Raw genomic sequence first — 21,418 nt, 5'->3', positions numbered from 1 at the left:
CGATTTATAAAAGCTTTCAATCGTTTCGCTTGGCGAAATTATTATCAGTTTGATGTTGGCTCTTAAGATACCGAACAGGCAACAGGCCAGATTGGAAACAGAAACCAACCACGCTCTTTTGGCATCTCGATTTTATTTAGAGCTTTCAAGCTTTAAAAATTTCCCCAAAGTAAAAGTGTTTATTTATCATTATTTAAACCACTGCGATGCATCTTGTCTTTTATTTTCAAAGTGGGTTAATTACAAGATACCGTTGTGTCACGCTGACAACCTTTACCTTTAAAAGCTTTACGATATACATTTTGTTTGTAAAGAGAAAAGCTTTAGCTTGTCATGAAACTACCGAAACGAACGTCACTAAGTCAGTTGAAAGATAGGCGTTGGATCGAGAATACCGCAGATACAGTATGGCGAACCCAACAGAAACAATAGTTAATCCAAACGAGCATTTGGAGATTCCCAAGTGGATAAATGAGGAATACTTCCAGCAAGTTCTGCAGAAAGATGAGCCAGACTATAAGAAGATTTTTAACTTTAAGCCTGTAGCTGCCATCCCACCAGGGGAGAACTTCACATCAATTATGCTGCGTATTCACTTGGATCTCCAGATGAAAGGTGAAAAAAGTTTTTGAATCAAGAGAACTTAATAGACTAAATGTTTGGATCTCCACAGATGGCAGCACTAAACATAAAACCTACATTTTTAAGACTATGCTGGCGGAGGAACGTGGTGGCAAGGAGATTCGCGAAGGAGGTATTTTCGACAAGGAACTAATGATGTACCAGACGTATCTGCCCGCCTTCGAGGAGCTATATAGTTCCACCGGAGAGAAGATTCAGCTGGCTCCTAAATGCTTGCATACAGATCAGCGTGAGAACGGAATCCATTTTGTGTTTGAGGATCTGGGTGTGAAGAAGTTCCAGAATGTGGATCGCATCCAGGGTCTGGATCTTGAACATATGAAGAGATCCCTCCATAAACTAGCCGAGTTTCATGCGGCTGCAGCTGTTTACGCCGAGCAAAAAGGACCGTATCCCTCGCAATTCGAGGAGGGATTTATTGGCAGGGACAAAGTCAAGATCCATGAAGCGGGTTTTCTAGTAAAGGCGAGAACATACCCCAAGGCCATGGCATTTTGGGGCTTGGAAGATCCGGAAAAATATATAAATAACTTTGTAAGTCCGCTCCTCTTACCTTAAATTGGCCAATTACTAAACTTATTTTATTTTACTAGCCTACGGTGCAGCAATACTCAAAAATGTGTGAAAAGAATCTGGAGACGGATCCATTGGCCTTCAACACCCTTACGCATGGTGACTTCTGGTCCAGTAATCTCATGTGCAACTATCTAGCCAATGGCCAAATCGATGAGGTCATCATGGTCGACTTTCAGCTGTGCAAATGGGGCAGTCCTGCCCAAGATCTCCTCTTCTTCATCACACTCTCAGCGGCTAGTGATATTAAGCTCAAGGAGTTCGATAACTTTGTCAGGATTTACTGGGAGCGATTAGTGGAATGCCTAAAGCTGCTAAAGTACCAGAAATCTCTGCCAAAACTTCGAGACCTGCAGACATCTTTGTATCAAGACACCAATACTATCTACGGTAAATTCATGAATTAAATAAATGTTTAATGTATGCGTTATTTACATTTTCGAAAATTCTTTTTAGCTTTTATTGCCGTCTCCAATCATCTTCCCGTCATTCAATTTCCCTCCGACAAGGAATCCAATTTGCATTCCCTTCTGCGAGATGACGAGGAGGGTGATAAATTCCGCATGCGAACATTTACAAATCCAAGTTTTTGCCGTCTTATGAAGGAAATCTATCCATTTTTTTACAACCGTGGAATTTTTAATTTTATTGACTTCGAATAAGAAAAGAAATGTATTTAAAGATTTTTGAATGGGTCTCAAATAAAATGAAAATGTTGTTGACTGAAATGCCACAAACAAAGTAAATCACTATACGAACTAAGACAACTTTTAGCTGATGACGTCCCAAACAAGATCTTAACATCACGATGACTGGCTTTTTTAGATAAGAAAACAAACAAAACAAACAAATATAACTGCTGTCGCATACGATTTGAACTACCAATAATGAGTAAGCCAAAAATTTGGTGACTTAATTGTATACAAAGCATGCGTGTGACCAATTAATTTGTATACTATCTGTGCTGTAGAAACAAACAAATTATCTGACTTGTTAAATATCTGATTAAATAATTTATGGTGAAATACCAAAACAAAAACGTTCGTTCTTTACACTGACTCGCAACCAAATTGGCTTTATAAGGCTGATACTGTATCACGAACAAACATTCATTAATCAGTCTTGAATTTGCTTGTGTGCTATCAATTGACTGTCAAGGCCAGCAAACCTATGTAATACAATTGAGCACATGACGATTTTTTAATGCTCTTCATAAAAATAAAATAAATAGCTGATAAGGTAGAAAAGTTCTAGATGGATATAAGATTTATCAAAAACAATATAGATACACAAAATACATCTTCATTGAGAACTACCCATAATCATGATGTCAAAGTGAAAATACGTCAACTAAGCGTTATAAAAAGCAAGCAAGCAAGTCATAAAAAATAATAAACAACTCAAAACAGAAATAAAATTTTAAAATGTGAAAATATTTATAAAGTCCCGCTAGACAAAATTAAAGAGATAGTTTGACAATTAAAGAGACAAACTTAAGCAACTTATTGCTGTTACCCAACATTATGAAATAAGTTATCGATAAGAGAACTCAAAAATTGCTATTAAAGCAGCGTTAGAAATGTTTACAAATTCAGTCCCGAACTAGCAGGTGCCGGAAGAGGTTGTGCTGGCCGAATACACTAGAATAAATAGCAAAATGTCCGACAGCGACGAAATCGTAAACCCCAATGAGCATCTGATCATTCCGGATTGGATCAATGAAAAGTACTTCGAAGGTGTCCTGGCCAAGGACGAACCAGATCATTCTAAAGTACTGAAATTCACCGTAGTGGCGGCCATTCCGCCTGGGGAGAATTTCACCTCGACCATGTTGAGGGTCTATATTAAGCTGGAAATGAAAGGTGAGTTTGTGATAAACATATGTCAATAATCATAATAATAAAGACCTATAAATACTTCATATGTGGTTGTTATTAGTTATTGTACTTGATAAAGTTTCATAAGCTTTAAATAAAGATACGCCTAGTTGTGGGGTAACGTTTTATAGAGTTTCCAGATCTCAATAACATGTTTAAAAATTCGATTTTTATAATATTGCAGATGGTAGCGTAAAGACCAAAACATATATTTTCAAGACGATGCTACCTGAGGAGCGAGGTGGCAGTGACATCAACGATTTTGGACTTTTCCCCAAGGAGGCTAAGATGTACGAAACGTACCTTCCCGCCTTCGAGGCCCTCTACAAGGATGTCGGGTGGGACCTAAAATTGGCGCCCAAGTGCCTGCACACTGAGGAGCGGGAAGGAGACATCCACTTCATCTTCGAGGACCTGTGTGTCCAGCGATTCAAGAACATGGATCGTACCAAGGGACTGGATATGGAGCACATGACAAAATCCCTGCACAAATTGGCCGAGTATCACGCGGCCAGTGCGGTGTACGAGGAGCTGCATGGTCCCTATCCCAGTGAATTCAATGAGGGATTCGTGAAGCGGGACGTAAAGAAATTCCATATTGATGGGTTCAAGCGGAAGGAAAAGGCCTACAAGAAGGCAATGCTTTTGTGGGGCATGAAAGACGCAGAGAAATACGTCAAGGACTTTGTAAGTTGAATATAGTTGAAAGAGGAATAGCAGTAATAATATCTCCTTATTTTTAATTAGCCCACTGCCGATCAGTATTGGGCTCAATGCCTGAGTACTTTGGAGGCGGATCCCACGGAATTCCATGTACTCAATCACGGTGACTTCTGGTCTAGCAATCTGATGAGCAATTATTTGCCCGACGGAAGTCTCGATCAGCTTATACTAATCGACTTCCAGATTACCACATGGGCCAATCCTGCCGTGGACCTGCTCTTCTTCCTCACCCTCTCTCCCGCAAAGGATTTGCTTATCAAGGAGTTTGATCACTTCGTGAGAATCTACTGGGAGCGCCTCATCGAGTGCCTAAAGGTTTTGAAACTGAAAAAGCCCTTGCCAAAACTACGCGATCTTCAAAGCTCTATGAACAACAAGCACTATTCATTTTACGGTAAGATCTAGATTAAAACGTTTTTTTTTCATCACTGAATCAAATTATTCCCCTGTAGCTTTCTTCAGCATTATGAATCACCTGCCCATAATTCTATTTCCCACCGATAAGGACAGCAGTCTACACAATATGACCGCTGACACAGAGGAAGCAGAAAGTCTCAGATTGCGTCTGCTTTCCAATCCCGCCTTTGGAAACGTTATGAAGGAGCTATATCCATTCCTGTATAACCGCGGTATTTTAAACTTTGAAGACTATGATGTTTGATTTGTGAACTTGCAATAAATGAAAGATAAGTATTACGAAAACAAGTTTGGAGTGTCAAAAAAGTGTGCACCTTATCAGTATGACTTTGGCTCGAGTCAAGTTGATGATCACTTCAGATAAAAAAGGTTTGGGTTTCAGTTAACTCAATGCTGAAATAATCTAAAACTATAGTCTTAATTGGGTTTATAATTGTGTTTCTGCTGAACTTTCCAACCATCATAAAAAATGGCTACAATGCTTGCCAGAGAATAATCTCCAGAGATATTATCTTTATGTGATAAACTTAACATAATGGCATAAGACTTAAATTTGGAATCAGTTCAAATCATTTCGCGCTCCGAGAAGATCGAAAACCCCAACGAGAGTCTGCTTATACCGGAATGGTTAAACAGGGCGAAGTTTGAGTTCTTGCTCGCAAGGGATGAGCCTGATTATAGTAAGATTCTCCAGTTTACTCCAGTGGCCGCTGTTTCGCCAGGATGCAATTTCACATCGGTCATGGTGCGTGTTTACTTGGATTTAGAAATGAAGGGTGAGGTGTTCTCGATTATATAATAAGGAACAACGTGAAAATCTCTTCTCTTTAGACGGAACTCAATTAAGAAAGTCGTATGTGGTCAAGACCACCCTGAGTTTAGATAAGGGCGGAAAGAAAGTGAATGAGATGCGGTTCTTCCATAAGGAGCAGCAGATGTACTCCACTTATTTACCGGAGTTTGAGAAAATATATCGTGAGGCTGGACATCCTGTGCAGCTGATGCCAAAGTGCTTGGAAATCGGAGAGGTCGAGAGAAATCTCTACTTCATCTTTGAGGATCTTTCAGCCCAGAACTATAAGAGTACGGATCGAACCAAGGGGGTGAATATGGAGCATATGCGACTGTCTCTTCGGAAGTTGGCTGAACTGCATGCCGCCAGTGCGATCTACAAAGATCGCCATGGGCCCTACCACACTGACTTTTATCATGGATTCGTCAAGAAGGACAACCTTCAGCTTAACCTGAATAGGTTTAAAACAAAGGCTACGGAATACAATGAAGCCATGAAAACTTGGGGAATGGATGACATCTCATAAATTTAATTACAGCCCACTACAGAGCAGTTTGGCAATCTTTGTTTGGAATACCTCAATGTAGATCCCCAGGATTTCAATGTCCTCACTCATGGCGACTTTACTGCCAGCAATATTCTATACAAGTACGATGAAAATGGCGCTCTTAGTGAGGCCGTTCTACTGGACTTTCAGATCTGCAAATGGGCAAGTCCGGCTCAGGATCTGCTAATGATGATAACCGTTTCCGCCGAGAAGGATTTGCGCTATCGGGAATTCGATAATTTTGTGAGAATCTACTGGGAATATCTCATCGAATGCTTGAGAGTGCTGAAGTACGAAAAGCCGCTTCCCCAACTGAGGGAGCTACAATCTGCCATCTATAAGAAAAACAACACATTCTGTGGTAGAGGCTCTGCATATATATAATTTACTTAAACGTTTTACAAACTTTTCATATTTCCTTAGCTTTCTTTTCCGTGTTTAGTCACTTACCTAGCCATTTGCTGCCCCCTTGTAAGGAAAGTAACCTGCATACCCTTAATTCAAAGGATGAGGAGGGCAGGAAGTTTCGAAACCGATCCTACACAAATCCAGCCTTTGTGGAAGTCATCAGAGAGTTGTATCCCGTCTGCTGCAGCCGCGGTCTCTTTAATTTCGAAGACTTTGACTGATCGCAAGTTTATTCATCTTCCACTGCATCTTGCACTCGATTCTATAAAATAAATTGTGTGCGAATATTGATTCTGGTTTTTTCAAGATTTACGTGGCGAATGTCGCGACTGCATTACAATTGAAAGCGGGAGACCTTGAAATAGAATTTCAACTGGCAAAATATTCAAAGATTTTTTTATTAAAAGTAATATATTTTTTAAACTAAATTAATGTATATTTTTTTTGGACACTTAACTTGAGATACTAGAAGTTGCCTGTCTGCTTATCACGCACTCACCGTATCTCCATCAACAAACTGATAAAAGCCATAGAATGATAGCGCCAAGTAGAGCAAGGTACGCCTTAAGAAATATACAAAAATTCTTTGCATACATATTCTTTGTGCCTATAGGCACAAGTAAAAATATAGTAGTGGATAATCAATATTCTGAGTTACAGATCTTAAAATGAAATATTTTAAATAGTTCTAAGAATTCAAATTTTTTGCACTACTTAATGTAAATGATTTCCAGAGCTTTTTCCCTCCCCGAACTTTAGGTTATCAGGTATTCTCATCACAATACTGCCACTGTTGATAAGAGCGGCGCCTGGTGCTGACCATATCGGGAACCGTACGGGGGAAAGCTCTACCCCACCAATTATCGCCCACTGCCCCACGGGGAGCGTCTTTGGCCCAGACGCCATGATCAGTGTCCCAGCTGTTGACGAACCAGTTGGACGGGCAGTTGGCATTGCTTTCGGGGCGTTGATAAGTGCGCACCTCACCCACCTCGTCATACTGCGGTTGTTTTTGTTGCTGTGCGTGCAGTAAAACAAAAATAACATCGCGTCGCTCAAACAAGAAAAACATTCTCGATAAGGAAAGTGGAGGCAAAACAGTTGCGCCGCACACTTTGGACCGGGAACAACGCATAACCGTTTCGATCCGATCCGATACGATCCAATACGATCCACTCTGGCGGAATTTCAGCGAAATGCCCGATAACAGCAACAAGTTCTGCAATTCCAGCGATGTCCGGATTCCGGATTGGGTCAACGAGGCCTACTTCAAGCGACTGCTTAAGAGGGAATTTCGGGAGTTCCGGCGCATCCTGAACCTCTCGATTATTCCGGCCACGCCGCCCGGAGAGACCTACACCTCGCTGCTGATGCGCATCGTCATCGACATTGAGATGAAAGGTATGCTTAAATTAAGGTTTAACAGCTTGCTGAGGTATGGTAATATTGAAATATCAAAATATCAAAGCTATAAAAAACTTCTGTTGCAAATTTTAAAAAGGTTAAACAATTTGTAATCTAAAATCGTATTTTACAAATCAATTTTTCCATTGTATGATAGATGGATTCTCACAACAAAAGTCGTACATAGTGAAGACCATGCTGGACGATGCCCAAGGAAATGGTGGCTTTGTGAATACCCTGAATATCTTTCCAAAGGAGAAAATGATGTATGAAACGATCATACCGAATTTCGAACTTCTCTATGAGGAGGCCGGACTGAGTGTGAAGTTCGCACCAAAATGTCACTGGGCGGAGGACATTAAAGGGCGAATCTGCCTGGTGCAAGAGGATCTGCAAACGAAAAAATACCGCAATATCAATCGCCTCAAGGGTTTCGATATGGTCCATATGCAACGTGTGCTGGAAAAATTAGCCGAATTTCACGCGGCAAGTGCAGTTTGGCGTCAGCGTAATGGACCTTTTCCCGATGACTTTCAGAGGATTTATCTACCCGCCAACTACAACCGATCCAAGTCTTACCAGGCGAGGCTTCAGAGCTTTAAGACAGCAATGGCCAGTTGGGGTCTGGCCGATCATGAGGAGTACGTGAGTCGCATAGTAAGTATAATAAGTTTCTAAATGTTCATAATGGAATTGATAGTAATGATTCCGTTTATAGCCCACGGCCGATCAATTTGTGCAATCCTACGCCCGCTGTTTCAACAACAATCCCCATGAGTTTAAGGTTCTTAATCACGGCGATTTGTGGTCTAGCAACATAATGCTAAGCTATACCCAATCTGGTGATATCAACCAAATTCGTTTCGTGGATTTCCAGCTGTGCAAATGGGGCAGTCCGGCTCAGGACTTGTGGGAACTCATCATTTGCTCGACCCGCCATAGTATACGGATACAAAACTTCGACTGCTTTATCAGGATATACCATACCCACCTTGTGCGTTGTCTGAAGATCCTTAAGTATAGCGAAAGAATGCCGATGCTAAGGGAGCTGCATATGAACATGATAAAGTATGGATTTTGGGGTAAGTTCGGATAACTGCTTCGAGGGCACTATCAATAATTTTCCCTTTCCCTTAGGTTACTTTAACACCTTCACCCATTTGGTGTTTATCCTTTTACCCGTGGACACGGAGGCCAGCTTGGTGAAGCTTACGCAGCCGGGAGAGGAAGGGGATCGTTTCCGGTCCAAGGTCTACACAAATCCCCTTTACGTTCGTGCTGCCCTCAGCATATTCCCCTTTCTTTACAGGCGTGGCATCCTAGACTTTTAAAGTAATGCTAGTTACTTATGTACTTATTCCTAATAGCCCTACCACATTCTTTTATGCACTTTTTACCGAATTAAAACCTGTGTGGAACTGAAAGAACGAACAGTTTTATGTATTGTTTAACTGCGACAAAGTCTAACTAATATTTTTAAATAAAGGTTTTTTAAATTTTTATCTTAGGGATTTCATACCCTATACAAAAGAAGGCACATTAACTTCAGCATTATTACAAAGATCGATTCAGAAAGCGTCAAATTTTTTTTTTTATATTTAAAGAACTAATTACTTCGAGCTATTTTTAATCGATAATAACTAGATCAAATATAATAAACGCATTGCAACTCGTCGAAGCTTATCACAACAGGTATCTCTGTTAAATAGAACAGTAATAGGTCGATAATAATAACCGAAACCAGCAGAACATTAAATTTTTTTGTAATAAAGTAACTTTAGAAATAAATGCAGTTATACATTGGTTCTATAATGCAGTCTTCCATTTCATATTTTTCTCTTCTTATAAATATAGAAATGGCAGCACTGCCTTTTCTTATCAGTCAACAGTATCCACAAGATTCGTTCCACATTTATCCGCAAACTGGTTTCTGAGCTATGTGCTTGGTGGTTCCCACATGTACATTTTACATATTATATATACCCAAATCAGCTGATAAGCCAGCGTAAAGCTAAAAACAGAGAGAGCTTTATGGAAGCTCTGTCTTTCTCCCACCCGTCACATGTTTCGCCCCACATTCTCGATTCGATAGCCCCCAAATTAAGTTGCTGCTCAGCTGCTCTCGGTTTTTTTCTATTCGGTGCGGTCAGGTGACTTGAAAAAAAACTAAAAAATAAATAAGTTACAATGGGAACCGGCAGCAAGAACTACCAGGCACCGGAATGGCTTACCGCTGAATTCCTGCAGGATGTGCTGAAGGAGCACTTCAAGGAGGAGCAGCTGGCGGTCACGGAGTTGCTGGTTAAAAGCGCCCAAGTTGGCGACCAGGCTGCGGGATTTGCCAGTGAAATGCACCGGGCCAGCTTCAATCTTCAAAGGGGTTCGGCGCCGAAGAGCAAGTTCTCGGTGATTGTAAAGGATCATCCTAAGGGACAAACGGGTGCGGTGGCCCACAGAAGTAAGCTCTTCAAGCGCGAGATTCTAACCTACAAGGAGGTGCTGCCACGAGTCCAGGCCCTTCTTCAATCCATCGGAGATCAAACGAAAATTGCCCCCACATGCTACTACACCACGGAATCGCCAGAACCCTTCCTGATCCTGGAGGACATGCAGTTGTCCGGCTTCGAGAATTTCGAGCGGGGTCGTCTACTGAACCTGGATTACGTACTGCCTACCATTGAGAAGGTCGCCAAGTTGCACGCCTGCAGCGCCCTCATCGCCCAGGAGAACCCCGAGGTGCTGGAATTCTTCGACGAGGCGCCCATCTCCCGTAATCCCGACCGTCGCGACTTCCTCACCTTCTTCCCCGTGAACATCCGCTGCGTGGCCGAGGAGGTGGCCCACTGGAAGGGCTACGAGGAGATCACGGAGAAGATGTTCAAGCTGGCCGAGAATGTCCTGCAGAGGGCGTTGACCATGTTTGAAACCACCGGCAAGGAGTTCCGCGTTTTCAACCTCACCGATCTGTGGATCAACAATCTTTTGTTCCACATTAACAACGAGACCAAGGAACCCGATGATGTGGTCACGGTAGGTCATTGATATGATAGGTATTATTTAAAGATAATATTAATATATATTTTAATATTCGATTTCCAGTTGGACTTCCAGTTGGCCTACGTGGGATCCCCAACAATTGATCTCAACTACTTCCTCTACGGCTCTTTGAACGAGAATGTTCGAAAGGTTCATTTCAAGTATATCGTTCGGGAATACCAGAGAATCCTACAGCAGACCCTGGAGAAGCTGAATTACAAGGGACACATTCCCACTCTTAAGGAAATCCACATTGAGTTGATCAACACCAGTCTAATGGGTCTGTTAATTTTTCCTCGATCTGAATAACGAAATTCTAATGATCCATTCTTTCAGGTGTCATTGGTGCCACATGCTTGACCCCCCTGATTTTCAGGGAAGGAGCCGGTTTCGAGAACCTCGAGGATCTAAACTCACGCACCGAAAGCGGCGATCGTTTCCGTCGCGAAAATGTCGAGAACCCTAAGTACCGAGCTTTCCTTCAGCGTACTATTAAAGAGTTTGAGCTGTCCGGATTCTTGGATATTTAAGTGAACGAACCGGAGAGAGAAGCTGACAGACAGATTACGTTACATTCGATCAAAAGTATTCGGGCTTCCAAATAGAGTAAGCTTTCCTTTTTTCAGACACTTAAGCTTTTTGACAAACAAATAAACTACCACCAGTTGTTTTAAAATTTTATTAAAAGTAATTCTAGAAGTAATTCTAGCTGAAAATAATACCAATTTATAGGTGGCCCGGAATTTGAAATCTATAAAATCGATAATACAAAGATACAATACAGATACAACCTATCTGAATTAGCATTCAGACATAATTAACATTTCCGTCTACAGTCCACTAAACTCATAGATCTTTAAAGTACCCCAATTCTTCGTATTTGGGAAGGAGCTTCTTGATTTCATCAACGTATAATTCGAATGTGTAGCATTTCTCTCTCGTTTTCGGGTCTAGAATTATATCGGCCATTTTCAGCTTATTTGCTTTAATGGGCAGCATCATTGGAAGAAAAGTGGAAATAAGGAAGAAATCTGTGAAAATAAATCCAAATTAAAAATAAGTATTTGATAACAGAAAACTAATGAAGGCACTTACCATAGTACTTGTGACGATGAATTTGTTTCCAGAAACCCACTTGTGTGGGCATCTCGGCCTTATAGTCCAATTTTGTCAATGTTTCCTCCAGAACGGAGAAATAATAGTTAATTAAATCTTTCCCGAGATCCAATCGCTGCTCTGCCTCCATAAGCATGTAGATGGAATAAATCAGATCGATTGTAATGGGGCACAGATTACAGACTTGGAAGTCCACAAACATGACGTCCCCGTTGTCCTTAAACATCATATTTCGAAGATGGAAATCGCCATGACACATTACGTAGTATCCATCAGATTGATAATTCTTTCGGTACTCCTGCAACACGTCAGCCATTCGCTGTAAGTAGTCTCCCTTTATTTTCTCAAAGTACGGCTTGTACTTTGTAAGTTCGGGAATCTTTTCTAGCATTTTCACAAAGTTAGCCATGCCACCTGTGACCATTGGATCCGACATCAATGCGGGCAACTCAATCAAACCATACTTAAAATCTTTCATGAAATCTGGTTGCTCATTCATAACTTTCATGCTGGCAGCATGCCATTTGGCCAGTTTGGAAAAGACTTTTTTCAGTTCCCCCTCCTTGATGGGTCTATTCCGAATGACAGAGTATCCCTGCGGCACCAGATCCTCGAATATCATCACCTGACGAGGCTGCAAACTGTGGTAAATGCACGGAACATATAGCTTTGTATCATCTCCCGCCTCCCGGAGAATCCTCTCGAACTCTGGAAGAGCCTTGGTATAGGCTCCAATCTCCGTAGAGAACAAATGTGATTCTGCCAGCATATCCTTCTTATGACCTTCCTGCTCGGGCATCGTCTTGATGATAAGGGGCTTACTGAACTTTCCCTTCGAGGTGGTATACTCGGCAGTAGTTCGGAACATAACGCTGGCGTAGTGATCTCCCTGGGCACTTGCGGGGGTGATTTGTAGATCTGTTACTTTCAGTTCCGGGCACTTTTCATAGCTGCTCAGCACGTCACCAATAAACTGGGCGTTCAGCCAAGCCGGAGCCTCTAGCTCGTCGGCATTGAATTCTTCTGTAACTGCTTTATCTGTCATGTTTGTTTCGCGGTCTCGCAACCTACAACTATTCGGAACACTGTGCAATCTGGTTATACTAAAACCGATTGGGTACTCACTCGTTTTAAAGGTTTTCCAAGTGAGCTTTCAAAAGCAGTTTAAAGCTTTTTCATTTGAATCTTTTCGATTCTGTATGAAATAACCCGACCCCCTATATCTTATCAACAGGATAATTACCACTTGATCGTAATTCAAAATTTAAATCTAGTAACTAATCAAAACATAATAATCAATACAAACAAAGAATATCTTAATGACACCTAGCACCTAACTCCGTAAATAAAATAAAACTCACAGAAATAATTGATTTCTGTTGTTACAGTAAGCATGACTAGCAGTTAAAACTAAAAGCTTGAGAGATACGACTATAGTTTGATAAGTCCTAGGCAATGAGCTGTTAATTGTTGTAGTCCATGGTGATATTACATTAAAACGAACTAATAGCAGAAGTAGTATTACCCTAAAATATTTATTTTCATTGATTATTATACAATTTATTTTATAAATTTTCAAAATAACCCATTTTTTCAAATATAGGCAACAGTGTTTTAACATCTTTGAGGTAAGCATCCAAGAAATAGGTATTTTGTTTTGTTTCGGGATCCAAAATTAAATCTGTCAATTTTAATCTTTTCGTTTTAATGGCGAGTATCATAGCCAGGAAAGAGGTCATCAGGAAGAAGTCTGCATCGAAAAATGTTTATGAATAATTTAAGATTTTGTTACTTGCATTTTAGCCACTTACCATAATATCTATGCCCACGAATATGATCCCACAACCCACTCTGGGTGGGCATTTCACCCTTGAAGCCCACTTTCTTCAGAGTACCCACCAAAACAGAGAAATAATAATTGATAAAATCTTTGCCGAGGTCACAGCGCTCTTCTGACTCCATCAGCATGTAGACGGAGTATGTTAGGTCGATGGTAATGGGTCAAACGTTGCTGATCTGAAAATCAACCAGCATAACATCCTCGGGGGCTCCTGTTTCCTTGTTGTTCTTAAACATCATATTGCGAATATGGAAATCGCCATGGCAGAGCACATAATACCTATTTGCTTGCGGATTGGAACGGTATTCCAGCATAATTTCACTCATCCTCTGGATGTAGTTCTCCTTAATTTTTTCAAAATACGGCTTATACTTTGTAAGTTCCGGAACCTTGTCCAGCATTTCCAGAAAACATGGTACCCCAGTGGTGACCATGGGATCGCTTAAAAAAGCGGACATATCCCACATACTATATTTAAATTCTTCAAGGAAGTCAGGTCTCTGAAGTGGCATACGAAAGGCTTGATCAATATTTAATATTTCATTAGCAGTGGGTATAATACCTCATTTATAACTTTCATGCTGACTGCATGCCATTTGGCTAATTTGGAAAAGACTTCTATCAGTTCTTCTTTGGTGGCAGAGCGATCCCGGATGACGGTGTATCCCTGCGGGACCAGATCCTCGAAGATCATCACGGCACATAGAGCTTGGTATTGTCCCCTGCCTCTTGCAGAATCCTCTCAAACTCCGGCAATGCCTTGCTGTACATCAGGATTTCTGTTTCGAAGATGTGCGAATTCGAGAGCATATCCTTCTTGTGACCTTCCTGCTCCGGCATCGTCTTAACGATCATTGATTTGGAGAACTTTCCCTTCGCGGAGGTGTACTCCGCAACAGTTCGGAACATAACGCTGGCATAATGATCTCCCTGGGCAGTAGCTGGTGATATTTTCAGATCGGTAACTTGCAATGGAACCTTTTCGTATGCATTCAGGACCTCTTCAATAAACTGGTTATTAAGCCAAGCTGGTGGCTGGAGCTCGTCTGCATTAAATTGCGATGTATCTACTTCTTCTGTCATTTTGCTAGCTTTAACTGGACTGATTAACGATCGTCGGACTATGTCGAGAACTATTGGGGGTCCGCTCGTTTTACACTATTCTAAAAATAGCTCACCCATAGTTGCAATAGCTTTTCTTTATTTTATTTAATTTGACGAGAACTGAATTACTAAAATAGGCGGTCGGCACACAATACAAAAATGTTTGCCGTTTATTTGTGTGAGTAATTTGCACAGGGTGTATGTGCCGACATTTGTATTTGTAATCATGATATTTGGTTTAATTCAAACCTTGGTAAAGCTTTTGATGTTTTAGATAATAAGCTATTTTGAATGCATTATCATTTAACTTAAATTGCAACTTGTTGATTGCGTTACACAAAAAATGAAATGTTTTTTGAATATTCAAATTTAATCAAAATAAGGTCTTTAGTTGTAAGGGTATTTTCTAGTACCGGCATAACATATGATTAAATTTCGATACTGGCTAATGTATAAGCCGTGTTAATATTTTATATGAATATGGATCAAGACCCAATGATTTTCCTAGAAAGTGGCATTTCAGGACAGCAGATCGGTGAGTCTCCGTTTTTGAGGCATTACTTAGATCTCTAGTATTTCACCAAGGCACTAGTTATTAAACAAGCCGGCTAAGCTGATCGATATCTTTGACCGGCTTTTTAAAGTAATTCTACAATCTTATCACTCGAAACTGTACTATTGAGTAAACAATCCAAACTAGGGGTACAATTTATTTATGATCTTAGCCTTTTTGAAGCTCTTATTTTTGAGAAATAAATAAAATAGATAACGCTCTGTTTTTTTCAATTTTCAGATCAAGTGGTTGCTTATTACAGATATATTATTAGTAATACGTGTAATTGTCTCCAAGGTCAATTTTATTGTATAAATAGAATAGTTAATATTTTAATTTTAACAAGTTTAAAAGGCTAAGCCAAAATCATGCTGATGTTAATAAAACACAGATACCTTGTACTTAACAAATTAGACAACCAGGTGTATGTACTTCATCAGCATTGCATTGGTCAATATCTTCCTTGTCCGATAACTTAAAAGTATTTTTACAATCTTATCTATCAAACTAACTAATTGAACAGGCTAGCAGAATTTTGTTACAAATTCTACAATCTATTTATATGTTAGCTAGACAATATCTTCAAGTTAAGAGTTACGTCACCAAGTGCCATCGAACTTCACCTTCCAATAAACCTCCAGGACTCCCATTTCAATTGGTACTTCAATAAGAAAAGGAAACTTTTTGTTATATAACATTTAACTGCTTTATTAAATTATAACATTATAGATCATTAAAGTACCCCAATTTTTCAAATTTGGGCAAGAGCTTGGAGACATCTTTAACATAAGCGTCATGATAGTAAGACTTCTGCCGAGCCTCTGGATCTTGGATGGCGTCATGCATTTTAAGAGTGTTTGCTTTAATGGCCAACATCACTGGAAGCAATGTGCTGATCATAAATAAGTCTGAAATTGATTAAAATATAAAATAAATTCCTAAATCCTAAATCAAGCTTAAATAACCCTCTTACCAAAGTATTTGTTGTTCTGTAGTTGATCCCACAATCCAGTTTGAGTGGGCATATCCCCCTTGTATCCAATTTTCCTAAGAGTGTCTAGCAAAACCGAGAAATAGTCGTTGATCAAGTCTTTTCCCATTTCCCATCGCTGTTCCGACTCCATTAGCATATAGATGGAGTATGTTAAATCAACTGTAATGGGGACAAGATTGCAGAACTGGAAATCCACCAGCATAACGTCATCGTAGGCTCCTAACTTCTTGTTGTGCCTAAACATCATGTTCCGGAGATGAAAGTCGCCGTGGCAGAGGACATAGTATCGATCACTCCGCCGATATTTGTGAAATTCATGCATCTCAACTTGCAGTCGATCCAAATAGTTATCTTTTATCTTCTCGAAATAAGGCTTATACTTCTTTAGCTCTGGGAATTTGTCCAGCATTTTTATAAAGTTTCCCATGCCAGTGGTTATAAACGGATCCGAATTAATGGTGGGCATTTCAAAAAGGCCATATTTGAACTCCTTCAGAAAAGTAGGTTGCTGATAAAGAGGGAATGTTATAATGATAATAATAAAACACTAATATTTTACCAAGCTTACCTCATTAATGACTTTCATGCTGACTGCGTGCCATTTGGCCAGCTTGTTGAATGCTAATTTTAGATCCCCCTCCGAGGGAGGACTATTCCGGATGACAGTGTATCCTTGCGGCACCAGATCCTCAAAGATCATCACTTGGCGCGGCCTCAGGCTATGATAAATGCAGGGTACGAACAGCTTGGTATTGTCCCCAGCCTCCTGGAGAATTCTTTCGAACTCCGGGAGAGCATGGCAGTACATTCCGATCTCGGTTTCGAATAGATGCGATTCGGCCAGCATGTCCTTTTTGTGACCTTCCTGCTCCGGCATTGTTTTGATGATCAGCGGCTTGGAGAACTTTCCCTTCGCGGTGGTGTACTCCACTTTGGTGCGGAACATAACGCTGGCATAGTGATCTCCTTGGGCAGTTGCAGGTGAGATCTGCAGATCGGTTACATTAAGATCTATTTTCTCGTAGGCACTCAAAATTCCACCGATGAACCGGGTATTTAACCAAGATGGCGGCTGAAGTTCGTCAGCATTAAATTCAATAATATGACTTTCCATTTTAGAAATACTTGTGCTATTTTAACCGTAGTAGTAGAACCTTTCAGTTAGCTATTCGAAATGCTAGTGCGAGAGCTCTGAGAAACCACGATTGCTTTAAATAAAACTTGGCGAGCTTTATACTAGCTTTTAAGAGGGTTCTAGTAGTTTTCTATAAACAAAATTTATAATCTTATCATGGCTATTCGTTATCCTTGTTATAGAAATAAATATTCGATATGTTAAAGCTGTAAGTGGAGTTTTTATTTCATCGTGGAAAATCAATTTGGTTTTTTTAATATTCTACCTCCTAACTCATAAATTATAGTTTTCAATATAAAGTAGTGTTCACCTTGCGCATCTAAAAAAGTATTATTTTGTAAAGCTTATAATTAAAATGTGAATAGCGTAACTTTCTAGGCACTTGACGCCTACAATAATTAAACAAAAGCTGTAAGATAACAACTCTTATACAATCGAAAAATATTAATAACATTATAGCAGATCACATCAGATTATCATTTTTATAATTAAACAAAACATTTTTATTTCAAATATTAATATAACATATAAAATCATCATGCAGTATAAAACTAAAAATAAAACTCTATTATTAGTTATAGACCCTTAAAATAACCAAGCTTCTCGAACTTGGGCAATAATTTGGTAACATCTTTAACATATGTATCCAAAAAGTAGGTCTTTTGACGAGTTTCCGGATTCTGGATGAGGTCATGCATTTTATAAGTGTTTGATTTGATGGCCAAAATCAGGGGGAGGAAAGTGCTTATCAAAAAGAAATCTGAAAACGGATTATAAAAAGTATAAGTTTATTTAGCTTCTGCTTTTTCATGGTTAATACTAACTCACCATAATACTTATTGCGATGAATTTCCTCCCAAAGTTTTGCTTGGGTTGGCATATCACCCTTGTATCCAATGCTCTTGAGAGTTGCTACTAGAACGGTAAAGTAATAATTAATCAAGTCCTTTCCCATTTCCCGGCGCTGTTCGGGCTCCATTAACATATAGATGGAATATGTTAGGTCAACGGTAATGGGGCAAAGGTTGCTTAACTGGAAGTCCACCAGCATGGTATCCTCGTGGTTTCCGGTTTCCTTATTATTCTTAAACATCATGTTGCGAAGATGGAAGTCACCATGGCACAGGACATAGTACCCATCGTTCCGCCGGTTTTTGTGGTACTCTTGCATCTCGGCTTCCAGTCGATTCAAATATTTGTCTTGCATTTTTTCAAAATAGGGCTTATACTTTTTTAGGTCGGGTAATTTGTCCAGCATTTCAATAAAGCTCTTCATGCCAGTAGTAATGAAAGGGTCATTCTGTATGGTGGGCATATCAAATAAGCCATATTTGAAATCCTCTAGATAGGCAGGTTGCTGTTGGGTTAAAACATTACAGTGATAAGAAACTCACTTCATTTATTTTACTCACCTCATTAATAACTTTCATGCTAACTGCATGCCATTTTGCGAGCTTGGAGAAGGCTGTTTTGAGTTCCTCCACTGCAACTGGACGATCCCGAATCACTGAGTACCCATGTGGCACCAGATCCTCGAATATCATCACCCTACGTGGATCCAAGCTGTGATAGATGCAGGGCACGAATAACTTTGTGTTATCCTCTGCCGCTCGTAGAATCCTCTCGAATTCCGGAAGCACCTGGCAATACATTCCAATCTCGGTTTCGAATATATGCGATTCGCTTAGCATGTCCTTTTTGTGTCCCTCCTGCTCCGGCATCGTCTTTATAATAAGGGGCTTACTGAACTTTCCCTTCGAGGTGGTATATTCAGCAGTAGTGCGGAACATAACGCTGGCATAGTGATCTCCCTGAAAACTTGCGGGTGTGATCTTTAGATCGATCACTTTCAGTTCCGGGGCCTCTTCGTACGCGCTTAGAATTTCTCCTATAAACTGGGGATTCAGCCAAGCCGGGGCCTCCAGTTCGTCGTCATTAAACTGTTCCGCATCTATCTTGTCAGTCATTCTACTTGCTGTTGCACAATCTATTCGATAAGTGCCACGACTACTCTGAGTGCTGTTGTAGTTTGTTATGGAAAACCCGATCACGGGCTTGGCTCATTTTAAGCAAAATGATTGAGCTTTCGAATCGCTTTGATCAAGCTTTTCGTACTCACCGCCACCCTTGGTTCTGATTATAATCAGTTATAACTTATAAGGTTGGGCTAAATGTTTATGATTATTGAATATCAACAACGAGATTCCGACAGGAATCTTTGTAAATATAAATTATGTAATTATTACTGCAGTTTAACTGCATTGAAATCTATTTCGCTCATCGGGGATTTCTCATACCAAAACAAGAAATAAAGGTAATTCTTAAATAAATGCGAACTACTTAAGAACTTTTATTTACTCTAGGTACGTACTTAAGCAAGCAATATAGATACCAAATCTTAGTTTTTTAATCACAAGTACACTCACGGAATCTTTTCGATTATTAATATTTTTACCTACTGGCGGTATCCCTATCTAACTGATTAGATCATTTACAGAGTGCGCCATCTAATTAAGTGACAACAAAATATTTACAGGCTTAAATATATCGCAATTTTATAATATACATATGTTCCTTTTGTCATAAGTTTTAATATGTATTATATATATTTCCCATACTTTTGTTATTTTATACAATTGTGATTACATTTTCTAAACTATATATAATATTTGTCTGTTATTTCTCTATATACAATTTTGTATAGTGTGTACTGTATAACACAGGTGTACGATAGTATGGCCTGGGCATTTCTCTCACTGGTCTATATCAAGCAAACCCTCTGCCTCGAAGCCGGGCAAAAGTTCCCGTAAAATTCTTTCAGAAATCGGATTCCTATAGCAGGCATTCTTGAAATTTATGGCCCGTTGGTTGGTTTCCATTAAGGCATTGAAATCGGCATCGGCGGTCTCCACATTTCGCTGAATCGGAAACACCGAGATGGATGTGTGGGCAGCTGTAAATTATTATGTGTGACTTAAATTCACGTTGATATATTTTTAAAACCATCCTAACTCACCGTAGAATTTCTTCTGGTGCAGCTGCTGGTGGAACTTATGCAAGCTGGGAACTGAAGCTTGGTACTGCAGCTTCCTCAGTGTATCCGTGAAAAAGCCGTAGTAGTAGGCAATCAGCTGCTCCTGATGATTCTGATGAAGGTCAAACTCCAGCGAGGTGTTCAGGAAGTAGAAAAGATCCAGAGCCGGGGATCCCCATGCCGTGTATTGAAAGTCAATGATAATGGCGTCCAATGGTTCCCCGGTTTCCTTATCGTACTGAACCAGAACATTATTGGTCCAGAGGTCTCCGTGGGCCAGAACACTGATGTGACCGGGGGAGATGTCGAAGATTCGCTTTCCCAATTCCATGTACATGGGCACCAGGGCCTCCATCTTCTTCGCGTACTTTTCATATCCTGGCCACTGGGCCACACGACGCTTGGCCGCCTGGAACATCCCAACGAATGCACCTTCATAATTATCGGTGTACCGGTTGAAGAACCCGCGATCGTAGCCCTCCAAAGAGTGATTCTCACGTTCGTTCAAGACCGCCGAAGTGGCATGCATCTTGGCCAGTTTTCGTAGCACGATTCGGGTTAGCCTTAAATCAAGACCGACCAAACGATTCGGCATTACGAAACCACGAGCATTCAGATCCTCAAATATCAACGCCGAGTTTTCAATGTCCACGGCCATGGTTTCGGCAAAGATCTGCTCAGGATCGCCAATCTCACGCAGGAGAGCTTTCTGTTTGGGCAGAACCTGTTCGTATATAGTCATCTCGCGATTGAAGATGTCATAGGGTGCCATGGTGTTCTGTGCAAACTCATTTCCCTCGAAGGTGGACTTTATAATGTAGTGACCCAGTTGGGGAGTACCATCGCTTCGGGTGAACTGTGCCTTTACGCGGGTCAGGACTCCTCCGTAGTTTTCACCTTTGCCCAGGGCAGGGTTCACCTTAACCCAGTTGATCCTGATCCTTTGGTCCTTGTAGTACTTTCGCAGGGCATCCTGCAAATAACTCTCCGTTAACCATTCAGGAGCATCGAGGAAAACCGAAGTCGGAGGAGCAGGAGAGTCGGAAACTGTGAGCTTAGGAATAGCATCAAGAGCACCAATCAAATCCGAAACCGACATATTGAAAGTGATCGTCAACTGAGAGACTTGTGAAAGAAATTGTGCCTAAAACTCAGAGCACTGCCGTTTTTATGGCAAAATTTCCAGACGGTGTAAACTGTTCCCAGCTCCTAGATATGAAAC

The 21,418-nt window shown here is 40.4% G+C and overlaps 9 protein-coding genes and 1 pseudogene across 9 annotated transcripts; 5 read left to right on the top strand and 5 right to left on the bottom strand.

Moving 5' to 3' along the window:
* Nucleotides 1–361: 361 nt before the first annotated feature.
* LOC119550655 lies at nt 362–1,943 on the top strand. The gene is made up of 4 exons (XM_037859504.1): nt 362–615; nt 674–1,176; nt 1,236–1,605; nt 1,672–1,943. Exons 1-4 carry the CDS (start codon nt 408–410, stop codon nt 1,875–1,877), a joined length of 1,287 nt encoding a protein of 428 aa, XP_037715432.1. The 5' UTR covers nt 362–407; the 3' UTR covers nt 1,878–1,943.
* Nucleotides 1,944–2,818: 875 nt separating this feature from the next.
* LOC119563353 lies at nt 2,819–4,520 on the top strand. Its single transcript, XM_037876703.1, has 4 exons — nt 2,819–3,077; nt 3,277–3,779; nt 3,840–4,209; nt 4,268–4,520. The coding sequence occupies exons 1-4, from the start codon at nt 2,873–2,875 to the stop codon at nt 4,474–4,476; spliced, it is 1,287 nt and encodes a 428-aa protein (XP_037732631.1). The 5' UTR covers nt 2,819–2,872; the 3' UTR covers nt 4,477–4,520.
* Nucleotides 4,521–4,555: 35 nt separating this feature from the next.
* Nucleotides 4,556–6,345, top strand: LOC119552982. The gene is given in 4 exon segments (XM_037863003.1): nt 4,556–4,601; nt 4,778–5,008; nt 5,064–5,933; nt 5,996–6,345. Coding segments are annotated over 4 exon segments (1,353 nt in total). The 3' UTR covers nt 6,202–6,345.
* Nucleotides 6,346–6,883: 538 nt separating this feature from the next.
* Nucleotides 6,884–8,891, top strand: LOC119552744. The gene is made up of 4 exons (XM_037862514.1): nt 6,884–7,381; nt 7,542–8,041; nt 8,103–8,466; nt 8,522–8,891. Exons 1-4 carry the CDS (start codon nt 7,177–7,179, stop codon nt 8,713–8,715), a joined length of 1,263 nt encoding a protein of 420 aa, XP_037718442.1. The 5' UTR covers nt 6,884–7,176; the 3' UTR covers nt 8,716–8,891.
* A 586-nt stretch (nt 8,892–9,477) lies between these two features.
* Nucleotides 9,478–11,096, top strand: LOC119562394. Its single transcript, XM_037875590.1, has 3 exons — nt 9,478–10,414; nt 10,484–10,700; nt 10,757–11,096. Exons 1-3 carry the CDS (start codon nt 9,572–9,574, stop codon nt 10,948–10,950), a joined length of 1,254 nt encoding a protein of 417 aa, XP_037731518.1. The 5' UTR covers nt 9,478–9,571; the 3' UTR covers nt 10,951–11,096.
* LOC119562401 lies at nt 11,086–12,629 on the bottom strand. Its single transcript, XM_037875600.1, has 2 exons — nt 11,516–12,629; nt 11,086–11,451 (listed from the first exon to the last, which is right to left on the bottom strand). Exons 1-2 carry the CDS (start codon nt 12,579–12,581, stop codon nt 11,267–11,269), a joined length of 1,251 nt encoding a protein of 416 aa, XP_037731528.1. The 5' UTR covers nt 12,582–12,629; the 3' UTR covers nt 11,086–11,266.
* A 441-nt stretch (nt 12,630–13,070) lies between these two features.
* Nucleotides 13,071–14,486, bottom strand: LOC119557451 (annotated as a pseudogene).
* Nucleotides 14,487–15,714: 1,228 nt separating this feature from the next.
* LOC119554447 lies at nt 15,715–17,220 on the bottom strand. The gene is made up of 3 exons (XM_037865362.1): nt 16,596–17,220; nt 16,007–16,535; nt 15,715–15,941 (listed from the first exon to the last, which is right to left on the bottom strand). Exons 1-3 carry the CDS (start codon nt 17,139–17,141, stop codon nt 15,757–15,759), a joined length of 1,260 nt encoding a protein of 419 aa, XP_037721290.1. The 5' UTR covers nt 17,142–17,220; the 3' UTR covers nt 15,715–15,756.
* A 415-nt stretch (nt 17,221–17,635) lies between these two features.
* On the bottom strand, nt 17,636–19,202 carry LOC119554437. The gene is made up of 3 exons (XM_037865351.1): nt 18,575–19,202; nt 17,991–18,519; nt 17,636–17,922 (listed from the first exon to the last, which is right to left on the bottom strand). Exons 1-3 carry the CDS (start codon nt 19,127–19,129, stop codon nt 17,738–17,740), a joined length of 1,269 nt encoding a protein of 422 aa, XP_037721279.1. The 5' UTR covers nt 19,130–19,202; the 3' UTR covers nt 17,636–17,737.
* Nucleotides 19,203–19,745: 543 nt separating this feature from the next.
* Nucleotides 19,746–21,346, bottom strand: LOC119554434. The gene is made up of 2 exons (XM_037865338.1): nt 20,179–21,346; nt 19,746–20,115 (listed from the first exon to the last, which is right to left on the bottom strand). Exons 1-2 carry the CDS (start codon nt 21,293–21,295, stop codon nt 19,916–19,918), a joined length of 1,317 nt encoding a protein of 438 aa, XP_037721266.1. The 5' UTR covers nt 21,296–21,346; the 3' UTR covers nt 19,746–19,915.
* Between the last annotated feature and the right edge of the window lie 72 nt (nt 21,347–21,418).

Source organism: Drosophila subpulchrella, chromosome 3R, assembly GCF_014743375.2.
Source record: "Drosophila subpulchrella strain 33 F10 #4 breed RU33 chromosome 3R, RU_Dsub_v1.1 Primary Assembly, whole genome shotgun sequence".
NCBI classification, from domain to species: Eukaryota; Metazoa; Arthropoda; class Insecta; order Diptera; family Drosophilidae; genus Drosophila; species Drosophila subpulchrella.
Note: the sequence above shows the minus strand (reverse complement) of the source record. Positions and strands in the feature narration are given on the sequence as shown.